Below are 23,906 nucleotides of genomic sequence, written 5' to 3' on the forward strand. Positions count from 1 at the left end.
GGGTTTGGCAGAGGGGAGGTGCAGGCTAGGGCAGGGTGGGAAACTCTGGAAAGTTTTTTTGTTTATTCATGTCAGAACACTGTACAAATATTACAGGCAATTTTCTTTCCTTGCAAAAAAAGTATAAAAATAATCTTTATATATGAATCAAAAGTTCATTTGCAACTGTAAATTCTTCTCTAGGTATCCTTTTCTGAAGGTTGTCTAACTGGTGGCGAACACAAACACTTGGAAGGAGGGCAAGGGCCAGGCAGTACACGAAGAGCTCGAGCTACACCAAAGCCACGGAGCCTAGCTAACGCGCGCGCGCAGGACCAAGGGGTTTCGGTCAGCTTCCATGCGAAGGAGGGAAGGTTCGGGGACTGGCTGCATGCGGGCTGGAAGTTCACCCCCCAACGGGGTCCCACGCTACGGCTGTCTCCCCAGCAGCAGCTGCCAGCTGCCACACTAGCGTCCCGTTGTTCCTCCGGAATTCTTCATGCTTTTCCCCGAAGAGGATGCCGGTGTTTCGGCGCTGCAGAGGGGAACAGCTCTTCTGGAGGAGTGCCACGCAACTAGGACGGCCCGAGGAGGCACCTCGGGGACGCAGGTCCCAAGCACACACTTTTCTCACTTCTGCGGGCTCCAAAAATTGAAGACTTTACATCCCTTATTGCTGGTGCTCCAGCTGGTTACGTGGTTCACAGGCGGTGAGCAGCTAAGCAGAGAAGTTAAACATCGGCTGGTTATGTGGATGGCTGCAAGCTACCTCTCTGCAACAGCCAGCTGTGCTCCTGGCCTGGCCCTCTCTTTGGCAGTTTGCGGAGCTGGAGAGGCAGGGCAGCTGCTACCACTGTGTTGGCAGGAAGATGTGCAAAGCTGAAGACACTCAAATACAGGATCTGACCAAAAACCAAAGTTGGGGCTTGGAAAATACAACACAAATCCATCAGGGCGTTTTACTCCAACTAAAATGCACCAGGGTCCAGGACTGGCACCACCTGGTCATCACAACGAACCCAATGGCAGCCCTTCCATTACACAGCGATGAAGAAAATCTTGCGAAAAAAATGATGCGGAGAAAACATCATACTAGGTAGCGACCTGCCACAGGATCAGGAATTGGGAGCGTGGGTATGGACGCTAGAGGAGCAAATTCAAATATACAGAAAGCCTGATCCTCAGCAGATGCTAAGAGAGAAAAAGGGTGGGGGGGGAAAGCACTATTTTGACAACACCTACGTAACTTGTCACGGCAAAGTACTACTGAATTGTTACTGCTTGGTCGCCTTTTAGACAGTCGAACGCTCAAGTGCAATGGTTGGAGAAGACGGCTATTCGCAAATATGAGCAGGCTCTGATGTACCTGAAGTACCTTACAGGCACCAGCTGGAGCAGTCTTATCCTTTCAAACATCTCTTCACTCAGGCAAAAACAAATAAAAAAATTAAAAAACCACATACTGGCACCTCTTCTTTAGCCCTGTAGAAACAGCACAGCTGCTGTACAAGGAGCGGGAGCCCCTGGGCTTGCGCATCAGCAAACTGGTGAGCGCAGAACCAGTGCTCCTGCTGACACGCAAGCAGGGAAAGACTCAGCTCCTGGGTCCTACTAGGAACTCTCAACTCCCGAGTCCCACCAGGAGGCACAGCTGGCTAAAAAAAGTGCTTTTTCTTGTAAAACGTACTAGCTTGGTCTGGAGTCACTGGAAGAAACGGACACTTTGGTGCCTTTCCCCGCCCCCCCCTTGTTGTCATTCAGAACTATAACCACCCCAAGTCTGAACCGCTCACATTGAGAAATCTAGCTAACTACCTCCGGGCTTGTGAACTGACCACGGTATTAGGGCTCCTTGTAGCAGCTGGTACCTAGGAGGTGCAAAGTGCCTCTAGGAGTGCAGGAAAAACCAAGGCATGCAGATTTGAGGAAGCTCGGAGAGGCACGTGGGCAAACTCTGCGGGTGAACTGGGAACGCTCAAAACACAGACCCTTTGAAGTGAGGCCCAGGATCCAGTGGAGAGAGAGATGCGGCGGGGCGAGTTGCACTTGCAACAGAGGAAGAGGAAGAAACTACGGGGAGGCTCCCGGCCTGCAAGTCCACATCTCTTGGTTCTGAGTCCATATGACAGCATCTCTGAATCGCTCGCTCATCAAGCTCTAGCACAAAAGGAATCCAAAAATAGACACTTTCCAAAGAGTTACAAAACGGTCTGTGTTTGCGAGTCTTGCGGCTGCACTGAGAAGTCAGAGGTTGAGGACAGGCACGTCAAAGAGGTCACAGACACCTTCGCTCTCGTCCAGGTTATAGATGTAGTCGTGATCTCCAGGTGGAGGGGAGAGGCGGAGCAAGGGAGCAAACACTGGGGAAAGAGAAGCCCACACTCGGTTACAAAACTCAGCACTCCCACACCTAGTCGAGAGCTGCCAATGGGCGCCGAGCTGCGGAGCCACGGGAAGGCCACCTCACAATAATGGTCTTTGAGACTGATTCAAATCAGCCTTGCGATACGAAGAGACAGGCTCTCCTGGTCCTCACAGCTCTCTCCGGGACTGGCAGGACAGTGAGAACAGAGTCTGTGTCCAGAGCCCGGAAAACAGTCTGCAGTCACAAGGCTGTCAGCTGGGTAAGCAACGCAAAACGGTCTTCCTCCCCTAGAAAGGCCACACCATGGCAGGGAGATTCAAAAACTCACCTTCAGATGACATCAGCTCTTCCAGCAGCTCCGAGTTCATACATTCTGGGGAAGAGACAAGCATGGTTAAGCGATGCATTCTGCTTCCCTGGTCTGTTTCTGTGTAATTCCCCACCCTTCCCAGGGTGCTCCTCACCCGCGCTCTCCCTTCGCTAAGGCAGAGCGTGCGCAGCAGGCAGCGGTGAAAGGAGGCTTGGGCCTCCCGCCACGGGCAAAGGGAAATCTCTGTTGGACAAGCTACATCAAAAAATTCTGCAGGAGGTTTCTGCCAGCTCAGCTCAAGCACACGCCACTCTGCTCCACGCGACGGGCTGTGCCTTACCCCTGCACCGGCATGCGGGCTGGTGCCCCAAACTCCTCCAAAGGAAACGCTTCAACATGTACCTGAAGCTGAGCCCAACGTATTCACCATCCTCAATCACCCACCAACTCTGCTAAGATTGGGGAAAATATTAAAAAACAAATGAGCTGTTCCAGGAGCAGTAGAACTACCAAACCTCCAATTTCCTCCAGACTTGTATCCTCTGTCCCCCTAATTTGCTCCCCTTGCCCCATGGCTATGCTGTGGTGGCTAATCCAGCCGTACGCCCGGGCACATTCGCTGGCCGCCCGCTGCCAAGCAGAATGAACATCTGAGCTCTGCATACCCTTCTTAATGGGCCATTAACTCTGCTCTCCCCTCTGCTGCCCACACAAAACCGTAACAAAATTAATTCTCTCTGAAATGTCATTCCTTCCTCCAGCATTGTTACTCTTGGCTAGTAGGTTCACGAGGCACTTGAAGGGTAGAGACAAGCAGCCAGGCGAAGCTCGTGCAAGTCGATCTCTTTAAGAAGCTGAGCGTTTGAAAACAGCTTTCTAAACACCTCTCCCGCTTTACCAAGTTCAGCTCTAACTCAGTCTAACTGGATTGATACTACCCACACTTGAAATAAGCTTTCACAAAGGAAACTCAGATCAGCCCATTTTCAAGACGTTTATCCACAGCAGAGTGTTTCCTAGAGGACCTGCCTAATTCAGTGCCAGGAGATGGGAGAATTTCAACACCAAGCAACTAGACAGGACTAAACCAGCTTCGATAAATAGCAATTAAATGCAGAACCTGCATTCTTAGGTCAGAGCTGGTAATACAGCAGGGAATGTGTATGTGTGTGTTGAAATTCAGCGTTTTTTCCAGGATATGAGTTTAAAACAAGCAGTTATTAAGCACCCAGTTAAAAGAGAGAGAAAATACAAAACAGTAAGGAAGAACTCCAGGTTCTCACAGCTTGAACTGCATAGCCTTAAAGCAGCTGCAGTGCCAGGGCAACATCACTGGGATCAGGCAGGGATGAGGTGGCTGCATGGAGCATGCTGCAAGGCCTGTTTCTCTGAGCTCTGCAGGGTTGCCTTTTTTTTTTTTTTTTTTACAGTCCTGAGCTTTGCCTCAGTAGCTGCCGACTCTGTTTTGCAGAACACAGCTTTCATTCGCAATTCAGTAGTGGATCTGACTTTGCCATCTTGCGTTGTCCTTCACGCCTGGATCTCTACCGTCATCCTCCAAATTGGCAAGATAAAACACCACAGATTACCGCAGACGGCAAACATCTCTTTTAATAGTGTCCACACAGTGAGTTTGGGTTAAGCTAGATCTTCTACACGGGCTGGCGCCTTACAACAGTTTATGTTTCACATTGCAAAGGCAAATTTATTCTTCAGAGGTACTTGGTCTTTACCAAGACCTCATCCACTGTCTACAGCAGCAAGTGCTGAGCGAGGAGGACAGGTGTTCTCCAGGCTGACCGCAGAGCCCAGGGCTCCCAACACACGGATCGGAGGCTGGCGCGCATGCGTTTGGGACCACGGGGTTTTTTACACAACGGCAGCGCTTTCCCAGAGCACCTGCTAGAGCACAGAACCAGGGACTGCTGTACATATCCTGTCATTGCCACAAAAGTGCTTGTGTGTACTCAGCTCTGCCGAGCTGCGGGGCTAGAAAGTATTATTTCAGCACTGAAGGGAAATAAACGTGCAAATAAAGAGAGTTTCCCGGTTTACGCTTATGTCAGACCAAATTCTTTCACCTCTCCTGCATCTAGGCCCAGAGTCTGGCCCACCATTAGGCAGCAACGTTCCTTGGGCGGAGGCAGAACTAACGCAAGTAACAGCTTCTCCTCCCCTGCTGCTCCAAAATTACTGGTACGGGGAAGGGAAAGCCCTCATCTACACACCATGGGGCAAACTAACAGAGGTTACTAGCAACAGGAAGACAGAAAAATAAATACAGAAACCAGTAATTTTAAGAGTGCCTAACTACAAGTAGAGACCCAGCAGCCACCAAGAACCACAAGCACCTTACAAAACCACAACCCCAAAATAATCCAAAAGGGGGTGCATAAAACAAACTGTCCCACTTCTGTGGGTAGACGGGCACAGAACAAAGCCGTGGTCAGGGAGTGAACATACCTCTTGTTGGATCAAACATCTCTGACAGCTCTTTGGGAAGTTCCAGTACTGCAAATACAACAAACCAAATGGTTTGCATTGTTACATGAAGAGTCTGAAATGCTTTACAGCATAATCAGCTGCTGTCCCACTGTACTCCTCATGCACCCAAATCATCCTACGCCATCCAGAAATTCTGCTCCCACCCCCCCCCCGTCACTTATTTCTGCTGAAACGATAAGCAGTAAAATACTTAAGCTCAACTACTTTAAAATAGATCTGTAGGAGCCCCGGGACGTGGACACGTTATCACAGCCAGCAGCTCTACAGTAACTGCCTGTATGTAACCCTCACACGGCATCAGCGTCCATACGCCTCCTTGATGTATGACTCCTTTAGAGTCGGCGCAGGCCCACTGGGCTACGGGAAGCTATACTCACATCAAAGGTCTAATTCCGCAGGCAAGGCTACTCCAAGATGAGGGCAGACAGTTCACGCTTCTCTCGGACACGCCAGCAGAAGTGCAAAAAAGCACTGCACGAGCTAATTTCAGCAAGATTTCCTCTTTTAACTGTAACTCTCTAACCAAGAGTATTTCTGCAGTGACGGTAGGCTTCAAAACCTTAAAGCGGCGTGTCTTACTTAGAGGATTCTTTTCTGTCCTTGGGCCAGCCTGCCATTTCCTGCCATAAAGCTCAAATGTTCCTTGTTTAAAGCCCATTTCACCTCACCGAGCACATCAGGAAGCTCCCCAAATATACACTGAGAGATCGTTAAGACCACAAGATCGCTAAAGATAAACAAAGTACGTCCGAGTGAAGGAGGAAAACAGACACTAGAGCTCTCCTAATAAAGGAAAACTCCCCAAGAGTTACAAAGGTGCTCTCAGTGACGGCTGGAAATTCTACTGCTTCACGCAGTCTCAAAAATTAGACCTAGCACTATGGAAGGGACTGCAAGGGAATAATCCCACCTATAAGAGCAGAGGCATGTGCCATGTGAGCGACCCTTGCAGGTTTTCTAGCACTGGTGTCACAGGAAGCCTCAGGACACGAGACATGACACAGTCACCTCCTCACCAGGCTCCCCAGCACCCTCACAGGGCAATGCCTACTCATCCCTCGCAGAGTCTTGCTGACACCGAAGGCAGAATGGAGTTCAGCTTCTTCCTCCAGGCCCAGCAGCCTTTCCCTCGCTCCGAACGGCACGCTTTCGGGGCAACGCACGAAAGGAGGGTTCATACTCACTTCCTGTGGGATCGGGCTTGATCGGCTCGAAGGAGGTAGAGGGGCTGGGTAGGACGGAGCTGCTGTCCAGCGAGGCAGAGGACTGTAGCGGCTGGGTATCCAACCCGGCCGGCTGGCCGGCTGACGCAGACACGTTGCTGAGGGGGTCAAAGTCGCCGCTGCTCTTGGACTCTGCTGCTGAGACACCACATTCTGGAAAGAGCCACAGACACACCCGGGAATGTCGTCTCCCACCAGCCCCAAAGCAAGCAGCTGCAGCGCAGCCCGAAGCCTCGCTGCCAGTGCTGAGCAAGCACAAACATAGGAAGAAGGCTTCTTGCTTTCACCAAGTAAAAACTCCCAGGTCCTGCTGCAGCTCCACTGGAGAGCAGTCTTGGTGGTGCCAGGCTGCACGTAAGCCAAGACCGTGCTCTCCAGTAACTAACACAAGCCAGGTAGTAAGCTACACCAGGAGAAGCGTGGCCAGCACACTGAGGGAAGTTACTATCCTCCTGCTCACGGCTGAGGCTGCACTTGCAATAGTGTGTCCAGCTTTGGCCATCCCCCAGTTCAAGAAGGACGTGGAGAATATCCGGCTGAGGGCTACCAAGATGGCCAGGAGTCTGTGGCATGTGGCCTACAAGGAGGGGTGGAGGGAGTTGAGCTTGTTTGGTCAGGCAAGGAGAAGTCTACAGGCGATCTAACGGCAGCTTGCAGCTACTTGAAAGGCAGGTACACAAATGAAGAACTTCTCAGTGGTGCCAAAGGATGTAACATGCACAACAGGCATGAGATGCAGCTGAGAGGGTGCTGCAGCCCTGAAGAGCTCACTGAGGAAGCTGGGGATCTACACCACTGAGGTTTTCACCAACCAACCCAATCTAGTACTTTTGACAGCCTTTTTTCAAACCGAAAGTTGAACAGAAGACTCGAGCAGACCCTTTTACAAACTTCTGCTAATTAACGAATCTGTGTGATTAGTCTCCCCCCCACCATTGCCCCCCCAGGCTCCCACTACCCCCTCAAGCTTCAGAAGCCACCTGTATCATTTCCATTAGCACACCCAGCCCGTCCCACTACTCAAGGCAAAAGAAAAAGCTCACTGCACCAAAGGCAGAGGTGCCGCCTTTGCCAGGAGCCGACAATGCTGCACGACCAGCAGCGCCAGCCCCAGCCAGGTCGAGGAACGCACTCTCCTTCGTCGGCCGCCATCCCATTTCTGCCTCCTGCCGCCTCCTCCTCACCTGTGCTGGCGGCTTTCTGCGCAGGAGGGCTGTGGTCCTGAGTGCTGGTGGGTGTTGGTGTGGAGGGCTGGGTGCTGCTGGGAACAGATGCCTCCTGGAAGTGGGTGAGCGGTGGTATCTGTGGTTTTGAGGGTGCAACTGCCTGGCATTGAATGAGGTCTTCAGGGGGAGGGACGGGTAGTATGACAGGAGGAGAGCTCCAAGCATCTTTGTTTACTAAGAGAACATCAATGGGACCACTTGTGCTCTTCAGATGGATCTGATATTTCTTCTGCCCGTTCAGGCCCTGAGAAAAGTCAGAAGCAGAACACAACCGTACATTAAATGCCCTTTTCAAACAGAACAGAAATTTCCCAGAGGCAAGATGTGCTGTCCAGACAGTTCAGCACGGTTCCACACACAATTCGCCCGACTCCCAGGACTGTGCCCTCCCCTGGTGCTCCTGCAATTACTCACTTCCAAACAACAGAGCTTCCTGGCAATTATTTAATATCTGGAGCCTTCCTCGGGTTGCTGGTTCCTCCGACTCCATCAAACCCCTGACTGCCAACTCTCAGCCTGGTCAATCCAGCAACAACACCCGCACCCCCACACACCCCTGCACTCTGCCCATGTGATGATCCCTCACCTCGGGGACGGGAACCTCCAAACGCGTGCCTGACGGGGCTCGGATTGCAAGGAGGGTGTCTCCTGTGAAAACAGACTGGTCAGCACTCAGTGGGCACAAACTGTTCTGATGATGATGAAGCGCTGACAAAGAGCCCCTCCTCAAAGCCCCCTACCTCCTGCGCTCCCTTCCGCAGAGGATTGCCATTTACACCCTGCTCAGCATATCCCACAGCTCCCAACGTGCCCAGGGCACAAAGAACCTGCCAAGTTTCTCCCAAAGCAACCCTAAAGTTTTTTAGCAGCACCCTTAACAGGACTTTTTTCTTTCCCTCAGAAGGGCTGGCTTAAATTCACTCTTAAGAACATCTGAATCCTAAGGGGAGGATCCTTCATCCTGTTGTCGCAAGCTTTTAGAGGTGAATTATAAACAAAAGAGCGCACAACTTGAAAAGCTGCACTGCCAGCGGAGAGATGGTATTGAACTCTGCTCAGGAGCCATGCTGGAGTACCCGTACGCGAAACCAGTGCTCCCCAGTCTCTACTGGCAAGAGAGCTGCCTGGCGTCAGCCGTATTGACCCTGCAGAGAGCTCAGCACACGTGGGGCCGGGAGCCAGGCTGACAGCATCTTTCCTTTTCAAGTGCTGCAGCTCCTTAAGACCCACGCCCCTAATAACACAACAGTCACAGGCGAGCAGCTTCCAGTCCACATCCGGGTTTAGAGAAACGTGAACGGAGAAATACCAGTGCTGTGAACATTAGACGTATTCGGACCGAGCAGTTAGCAGCTTTCACTTTGAGTGTTTAAGCTTTGGTGTGGTTAGTATTCACACTTCACCGGTATTCTGCATTAAGCTTCACTTGATAATTAACACAGAAGATCCCCGGAGCGGTGAGAGAGAGTGGACAGCAGAAGAGCGCATCCTTTAATTTCAGGCAGGCAATCAAAGGTCAGATCAGCAAAAGGTACAGGGATTAAAAGTACCACAGGATTTGTCAATGAGGTGGGATTCCTTTAACAGATCTGCACTTAAGAAAAATATTGTTAAAAGACATTAAAAATGCACAATAAAGCTCAAAGACACAAGCTCAAGCTTTAAGACCTTTTAGCTTCAGCAACACAGGCGTTGCATTTCTATCTCCCTTGACAGCTACCTCCCAAATACTTTTACAAAACAGCGTACAAGTGTAGATCCTCTTCCTTTTGGATTCTGCAAGTGCTAAATGCATCGCAGCAACAGATGGGACAATTATGTTTCCCAGTCACTAAAAGCTAATGTATTAGCACTTTTTCTTGTTTTTAATTAATCCAAATACTGAATCCATATTTGACAAGAGTCCAAGCATGGAAATCTTCAAGCCCTAACTCACTTTGAGAAAGCAAGTTCAACAGCAGTCAATAAGAAAAAGCAGGAGCTGAAATTCAGCCTGCACCACAGTTCAAGACCACAAGAGTCCAACAAAAATCCTCTGCAAGGCTCAGGTGCTCAGGAGAGGAGAAAAAAAAAAAAAAAAGTCACACAAGGCATATTGGTACAGGAAAACTGAACAGACAACACAAAAACATGGATCAGCCCTCTGTTCTAGAAGGAATTAGATTGGTAAGATCTGATCTCTGCACATTTTGGTGAGGTCTGACTTCAGACACAAACCAGTTTACAAAAAACAGGTGCAATAAAATGCAAAACACTCAATCAACCAAGCAATAAGCTGTCTGCTGGTCTCCAGTAAACTCTTCCAGACTGTTACGAGTTATCTGGCCCCAAGCACTGTCAAACTGAAAACCCAATCCCTGCCCCCAAAAAGCCCTAGCTTAAATCAGAAGAGACAGTAAAGCAAAGGGGGTGGTGATGCATAAGCTACCCGCAGGAACTCGAGCAGCAGAAAGTCTGGCGAACAAGGAAAGCACGCAAAGGCAAAAAAGAAAAATAGAAGAGCTGATGAGGTGTAGGGCAAGAAGAGTGCTTGGAAGGCATGAGGAGAGAGTCAGACAAGGGTGAGATTACGCGTGGCTGGGGGGGACAGGGTAAGCAGCTTCAATCTCTGCTGCAAGCAAGCAGATGCAGGTTGCACGGGGTCAGGCGTCCACCGAAGCAGAAAGGAACTGCCGCTCCACACCGCTACAGCTGAGACGAGCAGTTTGTGTACTGCAGACTGCCGTATCGCACGCGGGCCACTGGGGATTTTTTCTTTTTTTTTGGTCCTACAGCTATGATTCAAATTGGCAATAGAGAAGAAAGAGAAGCTCCCGTGGGTTTTCTTCACTTTTGCCCCAGAGAGAGGGAACGTACAGCTTTTTACGCAGGCGCCTCACAGCTTTAGCAGGGCTGTACACAAGGGAGCGAGGTCACAGCAAGCCGTGTATTCCCTTCTGTCCTGCTCTTCACCACCTCCCTCTTGCATTCTTGTTGGTGGAGGGCACAATGCAGCCGAGGGACCACTTTTTATACTATTTTCCCGCTTACACCCAGATTTCTAATAAAATTTGCTTCCTATTATTAGAAGAATGTCCACCTAAGCCCTTAAAATCAAGGGGTTCTAACATAACACACATACACCCACATAGCGACACCCAGCAAAAAAGACTTCCTTAGGAATAGCTGTTAATTTCCTTTAAACACAAGTAAAAGAAACCGCCTGCCCCCTCTGATGGTGACAAGAAAGCTACAGCTCAGTGGCACGCAAACGCTGGATGGCGTCAGGGCTCATGCTACGTTTAACTTGATGCTGTTGGGCAGCCCATGGTCCGCTGCCTCCTCTTTCCTGGAGGAAGGAGGGCAGCTGGGACAGACTGATCGGACTGCAGCGTTACGTCTTTATGATGCAGCGCCGTTTCCTCACCTGTGAAGCACTTGCAGATATCTTCATGTGTCACATATGCTAATGTTTCCAAGGTTAAGGAGAAAGGCTGCAGCTTCCTGCGAAGACAGAGAACTCAAAGGGCACCTGGCACTTCCTTCCTGAGCACAAGAAATACCATTCCCAGAAGACTCTCCCCGCCACACGCTCAAGTGGCAAGGTCTGCAAGCCGCAAGAGCGGCTCTGTGCTCAAGAAAGCGGCACCTGTGACTCAGAGAGAAGCATTTTTCTCATCATGGTAAACATTACACTGGTTTTTACTTCAAAAAGCCAGAGGAGAAGCTGTGCACCACAGAGAAAGCTGGATCCCAGGCTGGACAGTAATTTCAAAGGCAGATCCTCCAGCAGCTACGGGTCACCACCACCCCACTGCCCTGAGTGGGGCAGCACCAACCCAGCCCTCAGGTCTCTTGCTTTCCAACCCAGCAAGTGAACAGAGAGACGGAGTAATCAGTTCACACAAAGGATATCGACTGTTCTGCACGTCTTCCGTAACGTTTTTGATGCTCTGCTGAACCCACATCTTCTGCTGCTCCAGCTCCTGCTCCCGCTGCTCCAGGTCCTCTATGTCTGCCTTCAGCTCGATGAGTTTGTGAGCTATTTCACGTGTGTTGCAGCCAGGACCCACCCCTCTGGGGAAAGTGAAGAGGAGCGACACACATCAGACCAGCCCCAACCTCTCAGGGAGGCTGCCACCTCCCTTACTGCCACCTCTCTCATACGACAAGCCCAGATCCCCTGGAAACCCTCATCTGCACCCGCTCTAGATCCCCACCTTCCAGCACAGCAACACTTGGTGCACCTTCCTACACCCCACAGACTTGGCAGGGCTCTCCCCCACCCCCAGCGTCATGACAAGATCTTTTCAAGCCCAAGCTGCTGCGAATACTTAAATTTGTACCAAAATAACAGCTCCGCTGTAAAAGAGACGCCATAGGTACTTCAGCTTTCCTCATTGCTACTCTCAGCATAGCCCAGCTGGGGGAAGTACAAGCCTGCACCGAGGAACCTTGCTCCGAGCAGGGCATTGTAACCCCGGTGTCATTTAGACTCGGACTAGAAGGGACCCTCAAATGATTTAGACCTTCTCTGTCACTCACTTCCACTGGATACTGTTCTTGGATTTCTTCTCGATCAACCCGATGCCTTCCAGGACATTCGTGATATCGTAGATCCGTCGCTTCTGTCTCACAGCCAAGGTATCTGCAGCCTGCAAAAAGGTTAGATGCTTAACTCCAAACTCTCAGTCATGTTTCGCTCCTTCCTGCCCGTCAGATTAATTCCTGGCCAAGCACTCTGCTCACCATCTCATACCTCTCTTGTTCCAGCACCTCAAATTACAAAGCCGTGTTCTCAAAGTCATTACGACCATGAGAAGAAGCCACTGCTCCTTCGTTCCTTTTCTTATCCAGCAACCTTCCGACTAAGCACAAACCAAATTCCAGCCATCTCGCTTGCACTAGGTCCAAAAATCACCATTTCTCAGCAGCAAAGCAGCGCTAGAAGGCACTAGTCTGGCAGCCTAAAAATTCAGTGCTCCTTCAGGGTAAAAGAGATGGGGACGGGAAGAGGAATGCAGAGCGCTGCCTGTGCGACTGACAACAGGTTAGCGAAGTTGACACTCAAAAGGTCTTTTCTAAATCTGATTTGATGCCGCTTGATAGAGAACTGACACCTTTTCAAAAGGCATCTCTGTTTGAAAGACACTGGGAGGAGAGTAAAGCATGGCTGTACGGGTCCTGAGCAGCACCGGGACTCCCCTGCCTTGCTCACACGACTCTCCACCCATCACGTTTCGGGACAGATCGGACTGCACCGATACGCCTGTTGCCACAACCGTATGGCAACCTACCACCAGCAAGAGTTTAACGGGCACTGCGCCGGCACAGCCGGGACCAGCAACGACAGCGGCAGCGCATACAGAGCGGGTCAGCACAGGAATAACGTTCCCTCTCACCTACTGGTAACGGAGCGGGACTTCGGAGACCCTACACCGCACAACTGATCAAATCGCGCTAGCAAAGATGAATCCCACTTAAGGGACGTTTTAAGCAGGAAAATGTTGGTCTTCTGCCCAGAAGGAGAGGACGGAAGCCTACAGCCAGGAGACTCAGGGCTCTCCAGCACTTGTCTGCTGCTGCAAAGGGTCAGAGCGCACTCGTGCGCGTGCCCACGTAAGGGGCATTTGTACAAACTGCAGCAAAGGAACTTCACCTATAGACGAGGTTTAAGTACTGTATATGCTACAAAGGCAGAGTTACTTCCTCTAGGTGAAGACCTTCACGACGCAGAAGCAGGGTGCGTTTCTCCACAGCCTAAAGGCGTCAGGGACAACCTTTGGCAGGGAGGAATCTGACCACACTTCCCCTCCTGACGCATGCCAGAGGGCCGAAGCACGGCAGGGAGGTACAGTTTCTATAGGTGTCTGTTTCTATAGGTCTCAGAGGCTGGATCTTATGGTGCCGGTGATCAAACAGCACCTTGGTGTGGGGCAAGAACGCAGAAGAGGTCAAGGCGGCCAAGCGGGGCTCCAGCTGAAGCACACAAACGCCTGCAGCGTCGGGCAAGGGCCGCCGCCTCCTCCGTGCTGGGGAAAGCGGCGGCTGGACAGACCGGCGGCGCGGGGAGAGCCGCTCGGAAGGGACCGGCGGGGGGGGGTGGGCACAGGGCCCCTCCGCACGCCTCACCGCGGCCCCCGGGACTCCGCTTTCCCCGCACCTGCTGCGCCGGCCGCCGCCGCGTCCCGACTCCCCCCTCCGAACCTGCTCCAACCCCCATAGGACCGGGCCCGCCGGAGCTCCGCTCCCCCCCCTCGCCCCCCGCAGAAGGACCCCGGCCCGCAGCGGGAGCTCCCGCAGAGCCCCCCCCCTCCCCGCACCAGCTTGAGGTCGAGCACGCCGTCCTTGGCCTCCTGCAGCAGCGACACGAACTTGGTGGTCAGCAGCCCCAGGCTCTTCTCGTGCCGGCTGGGCGCCCCCGCAGCCCCGCTCCCACCCCCGGGGGGCTGCGGCCCGCACTCCGCCATCTGCCCGCCGCCGGCTCCGGCTCCGGCCCCGCCGCGCTTCCGCTTCCGGGCCGCGGGGCACCACGGGAACTTCCGGGGCGGGCGCGGGGCGGTGCAGCCCAACCTCCCTGAGGGGACCGGCCGCCATCGGCCCGGCGCCGGGGCTTCCCTTCCCCTCTCCCTTTCCCTTACGCTGCCGGGACCCGCCGCCTCCCCTGGGGCCGGGGCGCGGTGCCTGCCGCTGAGGGTACCCCCTCAGGCCCGGGGTAGAACCGGGCCGTGCAGCCCGCCCGTCCCCTCGCCGTGCTGCGGTACCGAGCCAGACTGATGTGCCATGTCTGCCCATCGCGCCCCTGAGCCCTCGCACCGCCTGGGCGAAACGGGCGGTTTGGTGCTCCCCGTCGCCCTTGTCTGCTCTAAAACATCCCGCACGGGGGGCGAATCCTCCGGCCCGTGCCCGGGAAAGGCGGTGTGTGGCGGGGGCACGTCCCCAGGTCCCCCCCGGCTGCGCAGGGCCCATCCCCGCTTCCCCACGCTCTCGCCTTCGGGCCGGGCCGTCGCGGGTGGACGGACCCTGTCCCGGCCGGGCTCCTGCTGTGGGTGCGGACGGTGCGGTGGAAGCACCAGCCTGGGCTGTCGGTCAGGGCCGCCCGTGTGTCCTCCCCGAGCCGTGCCAGGGCGACGCAGAGCGGCCGCGTGCCCGGGATAGCCGTGGTGCGCCAAGCAGGGCACGCGGGGCGTGATCGCTGCTCCCGAGGCCTGCGGCAGCCGCGACGCCTTCCCCTATGTCCCCCCTCCCCTCCGCCCGCCGTTCCTGACGTCCTGAGCTTGGCCGTGGGAACACAATGAGGCCCTGAGGAGCGCGGCTGCTCCGGCTGAGGAAACGGCCGCCGGCTTCCTCCTGCTCGGCCCTGCCCCGGCCCCCACAGCTCCGCGCAGCCTGGAGATCATGGGCATGTCTGCGGAGGACGAGCGCGCTGTGAGCCCCAGAGGTAACGGGGATGACGCGGCCACCCCTCGGGCAGCCGGCGGTGCTGGGCAGGGGAGGGATGCTACCGCTTGCAGCACGTTTTGGGGGCTCCCCCTGCCTCTACCTTCCCACCCCTGGACCTTTGCCCCATGCTGGGGTCGGTGCATTGTGCTCCTGGGCGGGGGGGTGAAGCCTGGCTGCGCTTCCTGATGGTGGTATCTGCGCCGGGGGCAGCGCTGCTCACCGCACAGCTCGTCCTCAGAGCTGCTGACCGCTTCCAAAGCCCCCCGGTCCCTGAGGGTGCCCAGGCAGGCAGGAACCTGGCTTGGCACTGGGTGACATCCCTGCGGGGCTGCAGAGAGCCCCAGGCTGTGAAGTTGCTGGGAATGGAGCAGGGGGGAAACGATGAAACCAGGCGCTGGGGATGGGGGCTGGCGTGTGATAACTGTGCTGGTTCTCAGCCCTCCGCTCTGGCCAGAAAGCCTTTGGCACAGCTTGGGACCCTGTGCCAAGGGGGATGCCGTGGCCACCCACAGCTGCGTGGGTGCCCTTGGGAGACCGGGAGCCTCCTGGCCTCACCTCAGCCTGGCTGTCCTTCATGCGAGAGCTGCCGTCTCTCCATCCCTCCTGCTGACTCACTGCCGAAGCCTCAGCCCTGCCAAGGGCTTCGCAGGTGCCATCAGACCCCCCTAAGACAACCCAGCGTTATTTCTGGGGGAGCGATGGGGACGTGTGCTCGGCCTGGGGGCCAGCTGGCAAGCTGGGTGGCAGCTCCCCGGAGCAGTCCTTCGCCACAGCTGCTGCGACATCCCCGGTCCATGCTAGTGGCATCTCAAGGTGGGGGGGTGGCACCTGTGGAAGGATCCTCTTGCTGCTGTGCTGTCCGGCTTCCCACATCTGGGTGTGCTTGGATGTCCGCTGGCGGGCAGCTTCCTGCCTCTGGCCTCGGGGGCCCTTCCTGCCCGGCCAGGAGAGGCTTCGTTGTGCTCGTTAACCCCTGGCTTCGTCCCCAGACGAGGAGTGGCCGGAAGCGGAGAAGGCCGAGAAGTTGGCGAGAGGAGCCGCTCTGAAATGGGCTTCAGGGGTGTTTTACTGCCCCGAGAAACTGGAGGGACTCGGGCAGTACCGGAGCCGAGAGACGCAGAGGAACAGCTCCATCCAGTCCCGGCTGAAGGTGGGTGTTTGCCGCTGCCCGCCCCAAGGACCCCCACGGCCTCCCCAAGCAGCGATCTCAGCCAGGGTCCCCTCTTCTGCATTGAGTTACCTTTTTTTTTTTCTCACTTCTGGAAAAATCTTGTCTTTTGGCTGGCGCTTGGTGGGACAAACGCAATTGTTTGGGGGAAAAGGTCTGGTGAACCCCAGCGCCACCCCCTGCCTTCCCCCTGGGTAGTTCCTGAAGTGTTAAAATGAGTCTCCCGTGTCTCTGACCATCCTTCAAAACAAACCACCAAGGGTGTTCAGTGCATCCCATGTGTGAGAGTCAGTGAGACAACTTGTTTTCAGAGGAAACCACCTGCTTCTAGTGATGCTGGGTGAAAACGCGTCTCGGCGCCAGGAGTTAAATGGGCAGACAGGGCACGGAGACATGCCAGTGCCACCGCAGGGCTGGAAAAGATGGAAATCCGTTTTGGAGGAGGGTTCAAACGGCTTCTGAGGTGCTTCATGCCGTTAATATGCCTTGGGGGGCACGCAGGGACCCTCTGGGCTGCAAATATTTTGCAGAAGCAAAGTAATCTTTTAAAATGGAAAGGAGACATCTGGTCACTGCTCACCCTGCTGCCTTGGTCACCCCAAAGTGATGCCCTTCTCCCACCTCCTGCACAGCAGCCATTGCCCCCCACCCCATAAATAGTCACCGTGACTCAGTTTACCCAGAGAGGGGGGAAATGGGCCATCCCTGCTGCTGGAGCCGGTTTCTTGAGGCTGGGTGTGCTTGGGTCTGATGGGACGGCGTCACCACGGAAGGTCTGGGAGATATGATGGCACGATGGCGTGGGCAGATGTGACCTTGTGGGGCTGGGAGAGCGCACGCAAGAGAGGCCTGGCAAGGCCGGGGCAAACTGTGCACGAGTCCTCCCGCCTTCGAGAGCTTCTCCACTGTCCCTCTGTCCTCTTCTGCTCCTCAGTCAACTGTCCAGTCCTACCTGGAGGGGGTAAGCGTGGGGCTGGAGCAGTTGCGGTCGGCGGCCCAGGAGGTGCAGAGCGTGTGCCAGGACCTGGGGGCTGCGCGGTGGGCCCTGCTCGACAGCGCAGACCGATTCCAGGGCCTCCAGCAGATGCGGGCGCTGATGGCGGAGCACGTGCAGCTGGCCTCGGTGGTCCAGGTGCTGCCCCAGCTCTTCTCAGGTAAGGCAGTCACCCGGTCCTTGTGGATTTGGGCTGGAAGGCACCGGGGGGGTTCTCCAGTCCAACCCCGGGCTCTGTATGGGGCTGGCGGCAAAGCTGCAGCAGGTCGCTCCGGCTTTGCCAGTTGGGTTTGGAAAGTCTCTGTGGATGGAGGTGCCTCTGTCCCTCCAGGCCCTGATCCAGCAGGGTGTTCCCAGAGCCCCAGATCTCAGACCCTTCCCCTCCCCATCTCCCTGCTGACCTGCGCCCCTGACCCCGGTGCCGACCCCCTTGACTCCCCGCGCTCAATCCTGACATCTCTCCTCCCTCTCCCACAGTCCACGAGGTTTTTTCCCATACCCTGCAGCTGCTCCGTGGGCAGCAACTCCTGGAGGCCCACGCGGAGCTCATGATGATGGAGCACCTCCGGGATGACATCCTTTCCCAGCTGCACCTCCGTGGGCTCTCTGATGCCCAGGCAACCGTGCTGTCCTACTTTGGTGGCCTGCAGGAGCTCAACGAGAGCCTGGCCAAGCAGCTGTGGGACATTGTGGGCAGCAGCCTGCGGCTGGTGCGCGAGGACCCGGTTCTCTTTGTCACCGCTGTAAGGATCATTGAGCGGGAGGAGAAAATAGATGATACTCTGCTCCTGGAGGCCACCTTCCTCCCCCCTGGCCGCCCAAAGGGCTGGAGGCAGAAGTTTTACCGCGTTCTCCAGGAGACCATCACAGGAGCCCACTTCCATGGCACCCGCGTGGACACTGAGGGGCCAGGGCTGGCCCGGCGCCTGGCCGCGCTGCAGAAGGCCATCGTGTCTGAGCTGCGTGTGGTGAAGGACCTGATGGTCCAGTGCGTCCCAGCTCACTACAACATCCTCAGCGTCTGCACTGCCACCTACCACCAGGCCCTCAGCGGCCACCTCCAGGACATCCTCCGAGAGGACCTGGACAAACAGGCGCTCTTCCTCCTCCTCGAGTGGGCGCTTCGTGTGTACCACAGGTCAGCACCAACCGAGCAGGGGAGGTCGTGGAGAACCAGGTTGTCCACCAGCATGCGGGCGGGTTGGGAGAGTGGCTCCAGCTGCCTGGGGATGTCCACTGGGAGGAAGTTCTGGAAAACACAGGTCTTCCCAGCCCTGTTCCACCTCTGTCCTCCAGCCCAGAGATGATGGGTCACCCTGACCTTCTCCCAGAAGTGGACGTTTCTGCTCTGGGCCCCGTGATGTCCCCTGAGCTCGTGGATCAGACAGAGAGGAAATACGTGGTGAAAGTCAAGGTGAGCGAGCGCATGTGCAATGGGTACGGGGACCCAACGACCACTGCTGAGCCGCCATCTGCTCTGACAGCAGCAGGAGACCGTGAGCCTGTGGGACGAGGCCCGGCACTCGCTGCTGCGCTATGTGTTGGGTCTCAGGGGAGCTGGTACCTCACTTCCATCCATCCCACAGGCTAGCGTGCTCGAGTGGATGCAGAGGACCCTGGAGGTGGAGTTCAAGGAGTGGTTCAGGGACGAGGAACCCGAGACAGACCATCAAGGCTTCTTCCAGTCAGCCCTGCCTGTCATTGTCATGCAGGTGGGTCCTCAGCGCCACGGGTGCAGTGGGGCACGGCCATGCTGAGGGCCCCCAAAAATGAGGGCTGCAGCCTCCCGCTGGCTCCCTTTCACTCTCTTTGTGTGCAGATGCTGAATGAGAATATCCAGGTCGCCTCCTTGATCTCCGACTCTCTGCAGCAGAAGGTTTACAACATGGCTCTGGAGGAGCTCGAGGCATTTCTGGGCCGGTCAGTGGGACCCCCGCACCCCTGCCCATCCTCGCAGCCCCTGGGTCCCATGGCCAAGCACCGTAGGCTGATGGTGGAGATCTCTGCCGTGGGGCACCCAGTGCTCGTCCAGGTCCCAGAGGGCTGTCTGCCCGTGGGGCTACTGCCTCAGCCCGCAGGGCCATCAGCTCCCAGGGCTTGCTGCCCCAAGCGTGTCTGCAGTAGCGTCAAGCCCTGCTCTCCTGAGGGGTCCAGAATGGGTCCCACTGTCCCACCCTACCCAACAGCCTGTCACTCTCCAACCTGGTGGCAGGAGCTGGAAAGCCAAGTGAGCTGGGAGGGCTGTGGGGGGTCCACGTGCCCCCAGGAGCATCCCAGCTCCAGGTCCTTGTGGGGAAACGTCCGGGGCTCTGCCCGCCCATTGCAGTTGACTCGCTGTGTTGCAGTTTGCGGGAAGCCCTAGTGCAGTGTGGGAAGGAGCACCAGAAGGACCGTACTGTACCCAAGTACTATGTCTCCTACCTGCTGGCCATGCTTAACAACAACCTGACTCTCAGGTAACGTGCACCAGCACCTTGCAGGTCTCGTGGCAACCCCGGTCCCCAGCCCTGAGTGGGACCAGTGTCCCCACATGCATCCTGGACTACCTGTCCCCTCCTGTCTTCTAGCTCCTCTGTCTCCTCCCTGCACCCTGACACTGCCCGCAGAGAAGTCCCCACGTCCCTCCGGGCTGCTCTAGACCGGACGCAGAAGAAAGCCTGCCAACTGCTGCTGGAGGAGCTGCTCCTGGACCTGCAGGTACGTTTGTCCGCAGCCCTGAGGCTGGCAGGGCTGCGACAAACCCGTCCCCAGCAAGAACAGCCCTGCCACTAACACCCCCAGGCACAGGTTTGTTCCTGCCCAGGATCCCCTGCTATCATCCTGCAGATATCTGCCAGCCTGGCTCCCAGACCTCGATAAACCACCCGCAGCTTGGGCGACGTCTGTCACCAGCCAGCACCGCCCCGTATCGCTGGGGCAGATGGTTTGCGGCCCCCAAACCACTAACCGACAGAGACCAGGGGCCACAGCCCTCCCGGGCGGCCTCGCGCTCCTTTTTAGGGCTGTTCCACAGCAGAAATCCAAACAGGAGAGAGGCAACGTCCGTGTGGAGGATATAAGTCCATGTGTGACTGCCTGAGTCGTTTCCTGTCAGCGTAGTCAAATTTAGCTTTCCTGGAGTCTGGACCAAAAAATCTGGAATAATTAGCAGCATGGCTATTTAGAGCTTGAATGCCATGAAAACAAAGGAGCAGCTAAAGGACGAAACGCTCACAGGCAGCGTGGAGACTGCCAGCCCCAGCACGGGGAATGTCAGCCTGCAGGCAAGGACAGCAGGGCAGGAGGTCACAGCCCTCAGTCAAAACCATGTTATGTCCACACAAGGGAAGTGGAGAGGAGTGGAAGTGAAAAATAAAATCACAGCGTTAAAAATAAATTCACAGCGGGTATGTGAGGAGCAGCTTGCTGCCCAGGTGCTGCCCGCAGCGAGGTATCATGACGCAGATAAAGCCCCAAAATGCTGCCAGAATTTCCTAATCTAGACCACTTTTATATTTTTATGTTGACTTCTGGCTGGCAGTAGGGGCTTGACAGTTTGGGCCAGCAGCGGCTGTGGGATGTCGTGCCACCCCGCAGCTGGCAGCTGCTGCAAGAGCGACGCAATGCAGGGCACCGTACGCTGCTCCTCTGCTTCTTTCAGCCCCTCTGCCTGCAGCTGCCTTCCCGCAAGTGGCTCTCCGGGTCCCAGCTGGTCAGCAGCATGTGCGAAGTGATTGACAAGTATGCAAAGGACTTCTCCCGCGTCAGGAAACCCATCTTCACGGTACGGGTTGCTGCAGGGTGTCCTTCAAATGGCCGCTTGATGCGGAGCAAGGCAGTCGGGCGGTTGGGTGCCTTGCTGGGGCGCAGGACACAGGGAATGCGGTTGCTGCTGGGTGTGCTGGAGAGCTCGTATCCTCTGCAGCAGCCCCGAGTGCACCGCCACGCAGAGGTGTTCAGGGTTTCCCCCAAACTCAGCTGCTTTCTCTGTCCAGGGGCCTTCCCAGCAGGTTGTCCCCACGGCTTGGCGTTGTATCCAGCCCCTTTCCCTGGGCGATCAGGGAAAAAATGAATCCAGCGCTAACAGCTCTCCCCTGCCCAGCTCCTGCTGACTGAGAGCGAGCTCGTGGTGGCGAGCCAGTACCTGCGGGCACTCATGCAGAAGAAGATGGTGTGCAAGAGTGAGGAGGAGCGGGGCCAGTTCTGTGACCGCCTGCTGCAGGACGCCACGCAGCTCCGGGAACTCTTCTGTGGCCTGGTGAGGGGTGCCCAGGTGCGGCGGGGAGCCGGGGCTGGGCCGCAGGAGTGAGGTTGGTGCAAGGAGCTCATCGCTCACCTCTGTTGCCCTCCTGTTCCCCTCCAGCCCACAGCTGGGTGGGTACCTCAGGCCACGAACGAGACGTGGCTGTTGTTACACTGGGGCAGTTGTGAGGCCGCAATGGGAACTGGCTGGATGAGGGACTCAGGGGACCATCCACCCTGCCCCGCGCAGGTCGGTGGGGCTGCACAGCCTCGTCTTACCTTGGGGCGAGCCAGCCCCGATGGGTGGGACACGCTGAGTGGGGAGACACCAGCGGCATGGGGCCAGGTCCCCACGTGGGCGCTGAGGGCTGCAGCTCACTAGCCACCTCAGTGCCTTCCTCCCGGTCTCACACACGGCCGCTGTCCGCTGTCCCTCCCAGGGTCTGGACCGGAGCCAGCAGAGCCTGGAGGCCGTGTTTGCCCTGCGGGAGCTGATCTACCTCAAAGACCCGGCACTGCTCAGCCTGGAGGTGCTGGGCTTCATCACCAAGTACCCCGACGTCAGGTAAGAAGCCCAGCTTGGCAGTCCTGTAAGATGCGGTGGGCGTGAGTCTGCCCCAGGGAGCCAGGCAGAAACCTGGGCTTTTTTCCCCCTCCTCCCTGAGGTTTCACTTCCCATCCTCTAGATTTGAGGGGTTCTTGCAAAGTACTAAGGGCAGAGATGTAAAGGAAAAAGCAATTCTGCTGCGGCATTCACCCATCTGTATTTGGTGGCCAAACAAAGCGTGAGAAATCACAAAACACCAAACTGGAAAGGTCAGAATCAGCTAAAACCAAAGAAATATCAATACCAAAATCACAAGGTCTGTGGGTTATTTTCAACAGAATTTTAAAGCTTGGCTGGTGCCAGCTCTCCTCTGGCCTCAGCTCAGTTTCTCTGGATCGTGGGAGGTTTGCGGGACGCGAGCCCTGGGCCAGCAGTGCCCAGACTCACCTCTCACTCCCTGCACAGCGACGAGCACATCTCCACCTTGCTGGATCTCCGGGGTGACGTCTCCAAGGATGTGCGGCACATGGTGCTGGAAATGATGGCACAGCACCCCCAGGCCCTGCCCGAGAGCTACCGGCCCATCTTCAGCACCATCCTGGTCCCTGCGCCGGAGCTGCCCTTCTGCCTTCGCAAGGGCAAGTGCGCCTGACGCTGCGCCCCGCGGCACGCTCCCCGCTGCCCCCACGGACCTACGGATCACGCAGGACGTCTCTGGGGCTGCTTGTGGGGTGGATGGAGATGACAGATGGCATCCCCTACGTGCAGCACCTTGCCCTGGGCTGGGGACAGTCTGGCTACATGTCATCCTGCTCTGGTCTCGCTGAGCAGACTGTTCCCTGCAATCTCCAGCCCTGGGAGACCTGGGTCAGGAGAAAATCAACCCACAGCTATTTTGCTGGCCTGCTGAGAGCTGCTTAGGTCTGGCCTGTTGCCTGCAGGAGAAAGAGGAACCACGGAGCAAAGGGCAGGAGTCTGCAGTTGGGGTGAGTCCACGTCTCCGTGGGGCTGCAGAGACATTTGGGTTTCCCCGAGTCTCCAGACAGCCCCCGGAGCCAGCGTGTCCTGGCCACGGAGTGTGTTACCACCCCAGCTCCCAGGCAGGCTGGAGCCTTGCTAGACCCAGGCTTGCAGGAGGGTTATAGTGAGTTATTCCTCTGCTTTGGCTCAGCCCAGAGGTCTGGGGGTGCTGCTCCATCAGCCTGGGCCCTGCGTGGCAGGGCCAGCTCACGGCAGCAGAGGAGAAGGGCACAAGGGGCCTCGCGACCCTGGGTGGTGCAATCCCCCCGTCCCTGCCGGCACGAGGGACAGCTCTGCGCTCCTGCTGACCTGCCCAGCTCCTGGCCTCAGCTCTCTTGCCAGCACCCAAGACAGGACAGGAGTCCAGGACACTCCATCCTCTTGGAGAACATGACTGGAGTTGTGTTGGGTCTGTCGAGCATCCCCCTGGCCCAGCTTCCTCCACAATGGGCAGCACCTCCTTGGGCGCTGTCTCTGTCCCTCCATCCTCCGCTGCTGTCCAGCCCTTGGTCATCTCCTCCACGGGTGCCACGTGAAGATCAGGAGAAAAGCCTGTCTGTCTGCCTGCATCCTCCTGCCCAGCCCCAGGCTCTGCCACCCTTCCTGCCTGGGGCGGGCCCCATCCTGCCGTCCTTGCGTGGCACCACTGCCAGAAATAAAGGCCCGAGCTCTGCAATCACGCCCCAGCGTCCAGGCTCTGCTGCCCGGGGGGTCAGAGGGCACGTGGGTGGCACAGCATCACCCCAGGGATGGCTCCCTGCACCCGCTGCCGCCCTGGGGCATCGCCCAAGGACGTGGGAGATGATGGGGACGCTACGTGTGTGTCCCCTGTACGTCCGGGATGGTGACGGGGGGGATGGGGAGGGCACTACGCTATTCCACAGCATGCAGCCCTGGGGCGAGGGGTCAGGCAGCTGCGGCGGTGG

At 56.3% G+C, this 23,906-nt stretch overlaps 2 protein-coding genes across 3 annotated transcripts; one reads left to right on the forward strand and one right to left on the reverse strand.

Annotated features, from left to right (window-relative positions):
• Window positions 1-48: 48 nt before the first annotated feature.
• On the reverse strand, window positions 49-14,113 carry E2F4 (E2F transcription factor 4). The gene is made up of 10 exons (XM_075765179.1): window positions 13,911-14,113; window positions 12,133-12,242; window positions 11,501-11,664; window positions 11,015-11,056; window positions 8,195-8,256; window positions 7,567-7,852; window positions 6,344-6,535; window positions 5,118-5,165; window positions 2,673-2,717; window positions 49-2,339 (listed from the first exon to the last, which is right to left on the reverse strand). Exons 1-10 carry the CDS (start codon window positions 14,055-14,057, stop codon window positions 2,224-2,226), a joined length of 1,212 nt encoding a protein of 403 aa, XP_075621294.1. The 5' UTR covers window positions 14,058-14,113; the 3' UTR covers window positions 49-2,223.
• Window positions 14,113-23,660, forward strand: EXOC3L1 (exocyst complex component 3 like 1). 2 transcript variants are annotated; one of them, XM_075765160.1, is made up of 13 exons: window positions 14,113-15,028; window positions 16,020-16,180; window positions 17,133-17,352; window positions 17,670-18,330; window positions 18,489-18,606; window positions 18,779-18,904; window positions 19,012-19,112; window positions 19,538-19,648; window positions 19,760-19,889; window positions 20,833-20,955; window positions 21,274-21,429; window positions 21,854-21,978; window positions 22,426-23,660. In XM_075765160.1, exons 1-13 carry the CDS (start codon window positions 14,986-14,988, stop codon window positions 22,610-22,612), a joined length of 2,262 nt encoding a protein of 753 aa, XP_075621275.1. In that variant the 5' UTR covers window positions 14,113-14,985; the 3' UTR covers window positions 22,613-23,660. The 2 variants fall into 2 exon arrangements, with proteins under 2 accessions (XP_075621275.1, XP_075621274.1); XM_075765159.1 differs by having other exon boundaries at window positions 14,139-15,028; window positions 21,259-21,429.
• Window positions 23,661-23,906: the final 246 nt, after the last annotated feature.

This window comes from Balearica regulorum, chromosome 13, assembly GCF_011004875.1.
Source record: "Balearica regulorum gibbericeps isolate bBalReg1 chromosome 13, bBalReg1.pri, whole genome shotgun sequence".
NCBI classification, from domain to species: Eukaryota; Metazoa; Chordata; class Aves; order Gruiformes; family Gruidae; genus Balearica; species Balearica regulorum.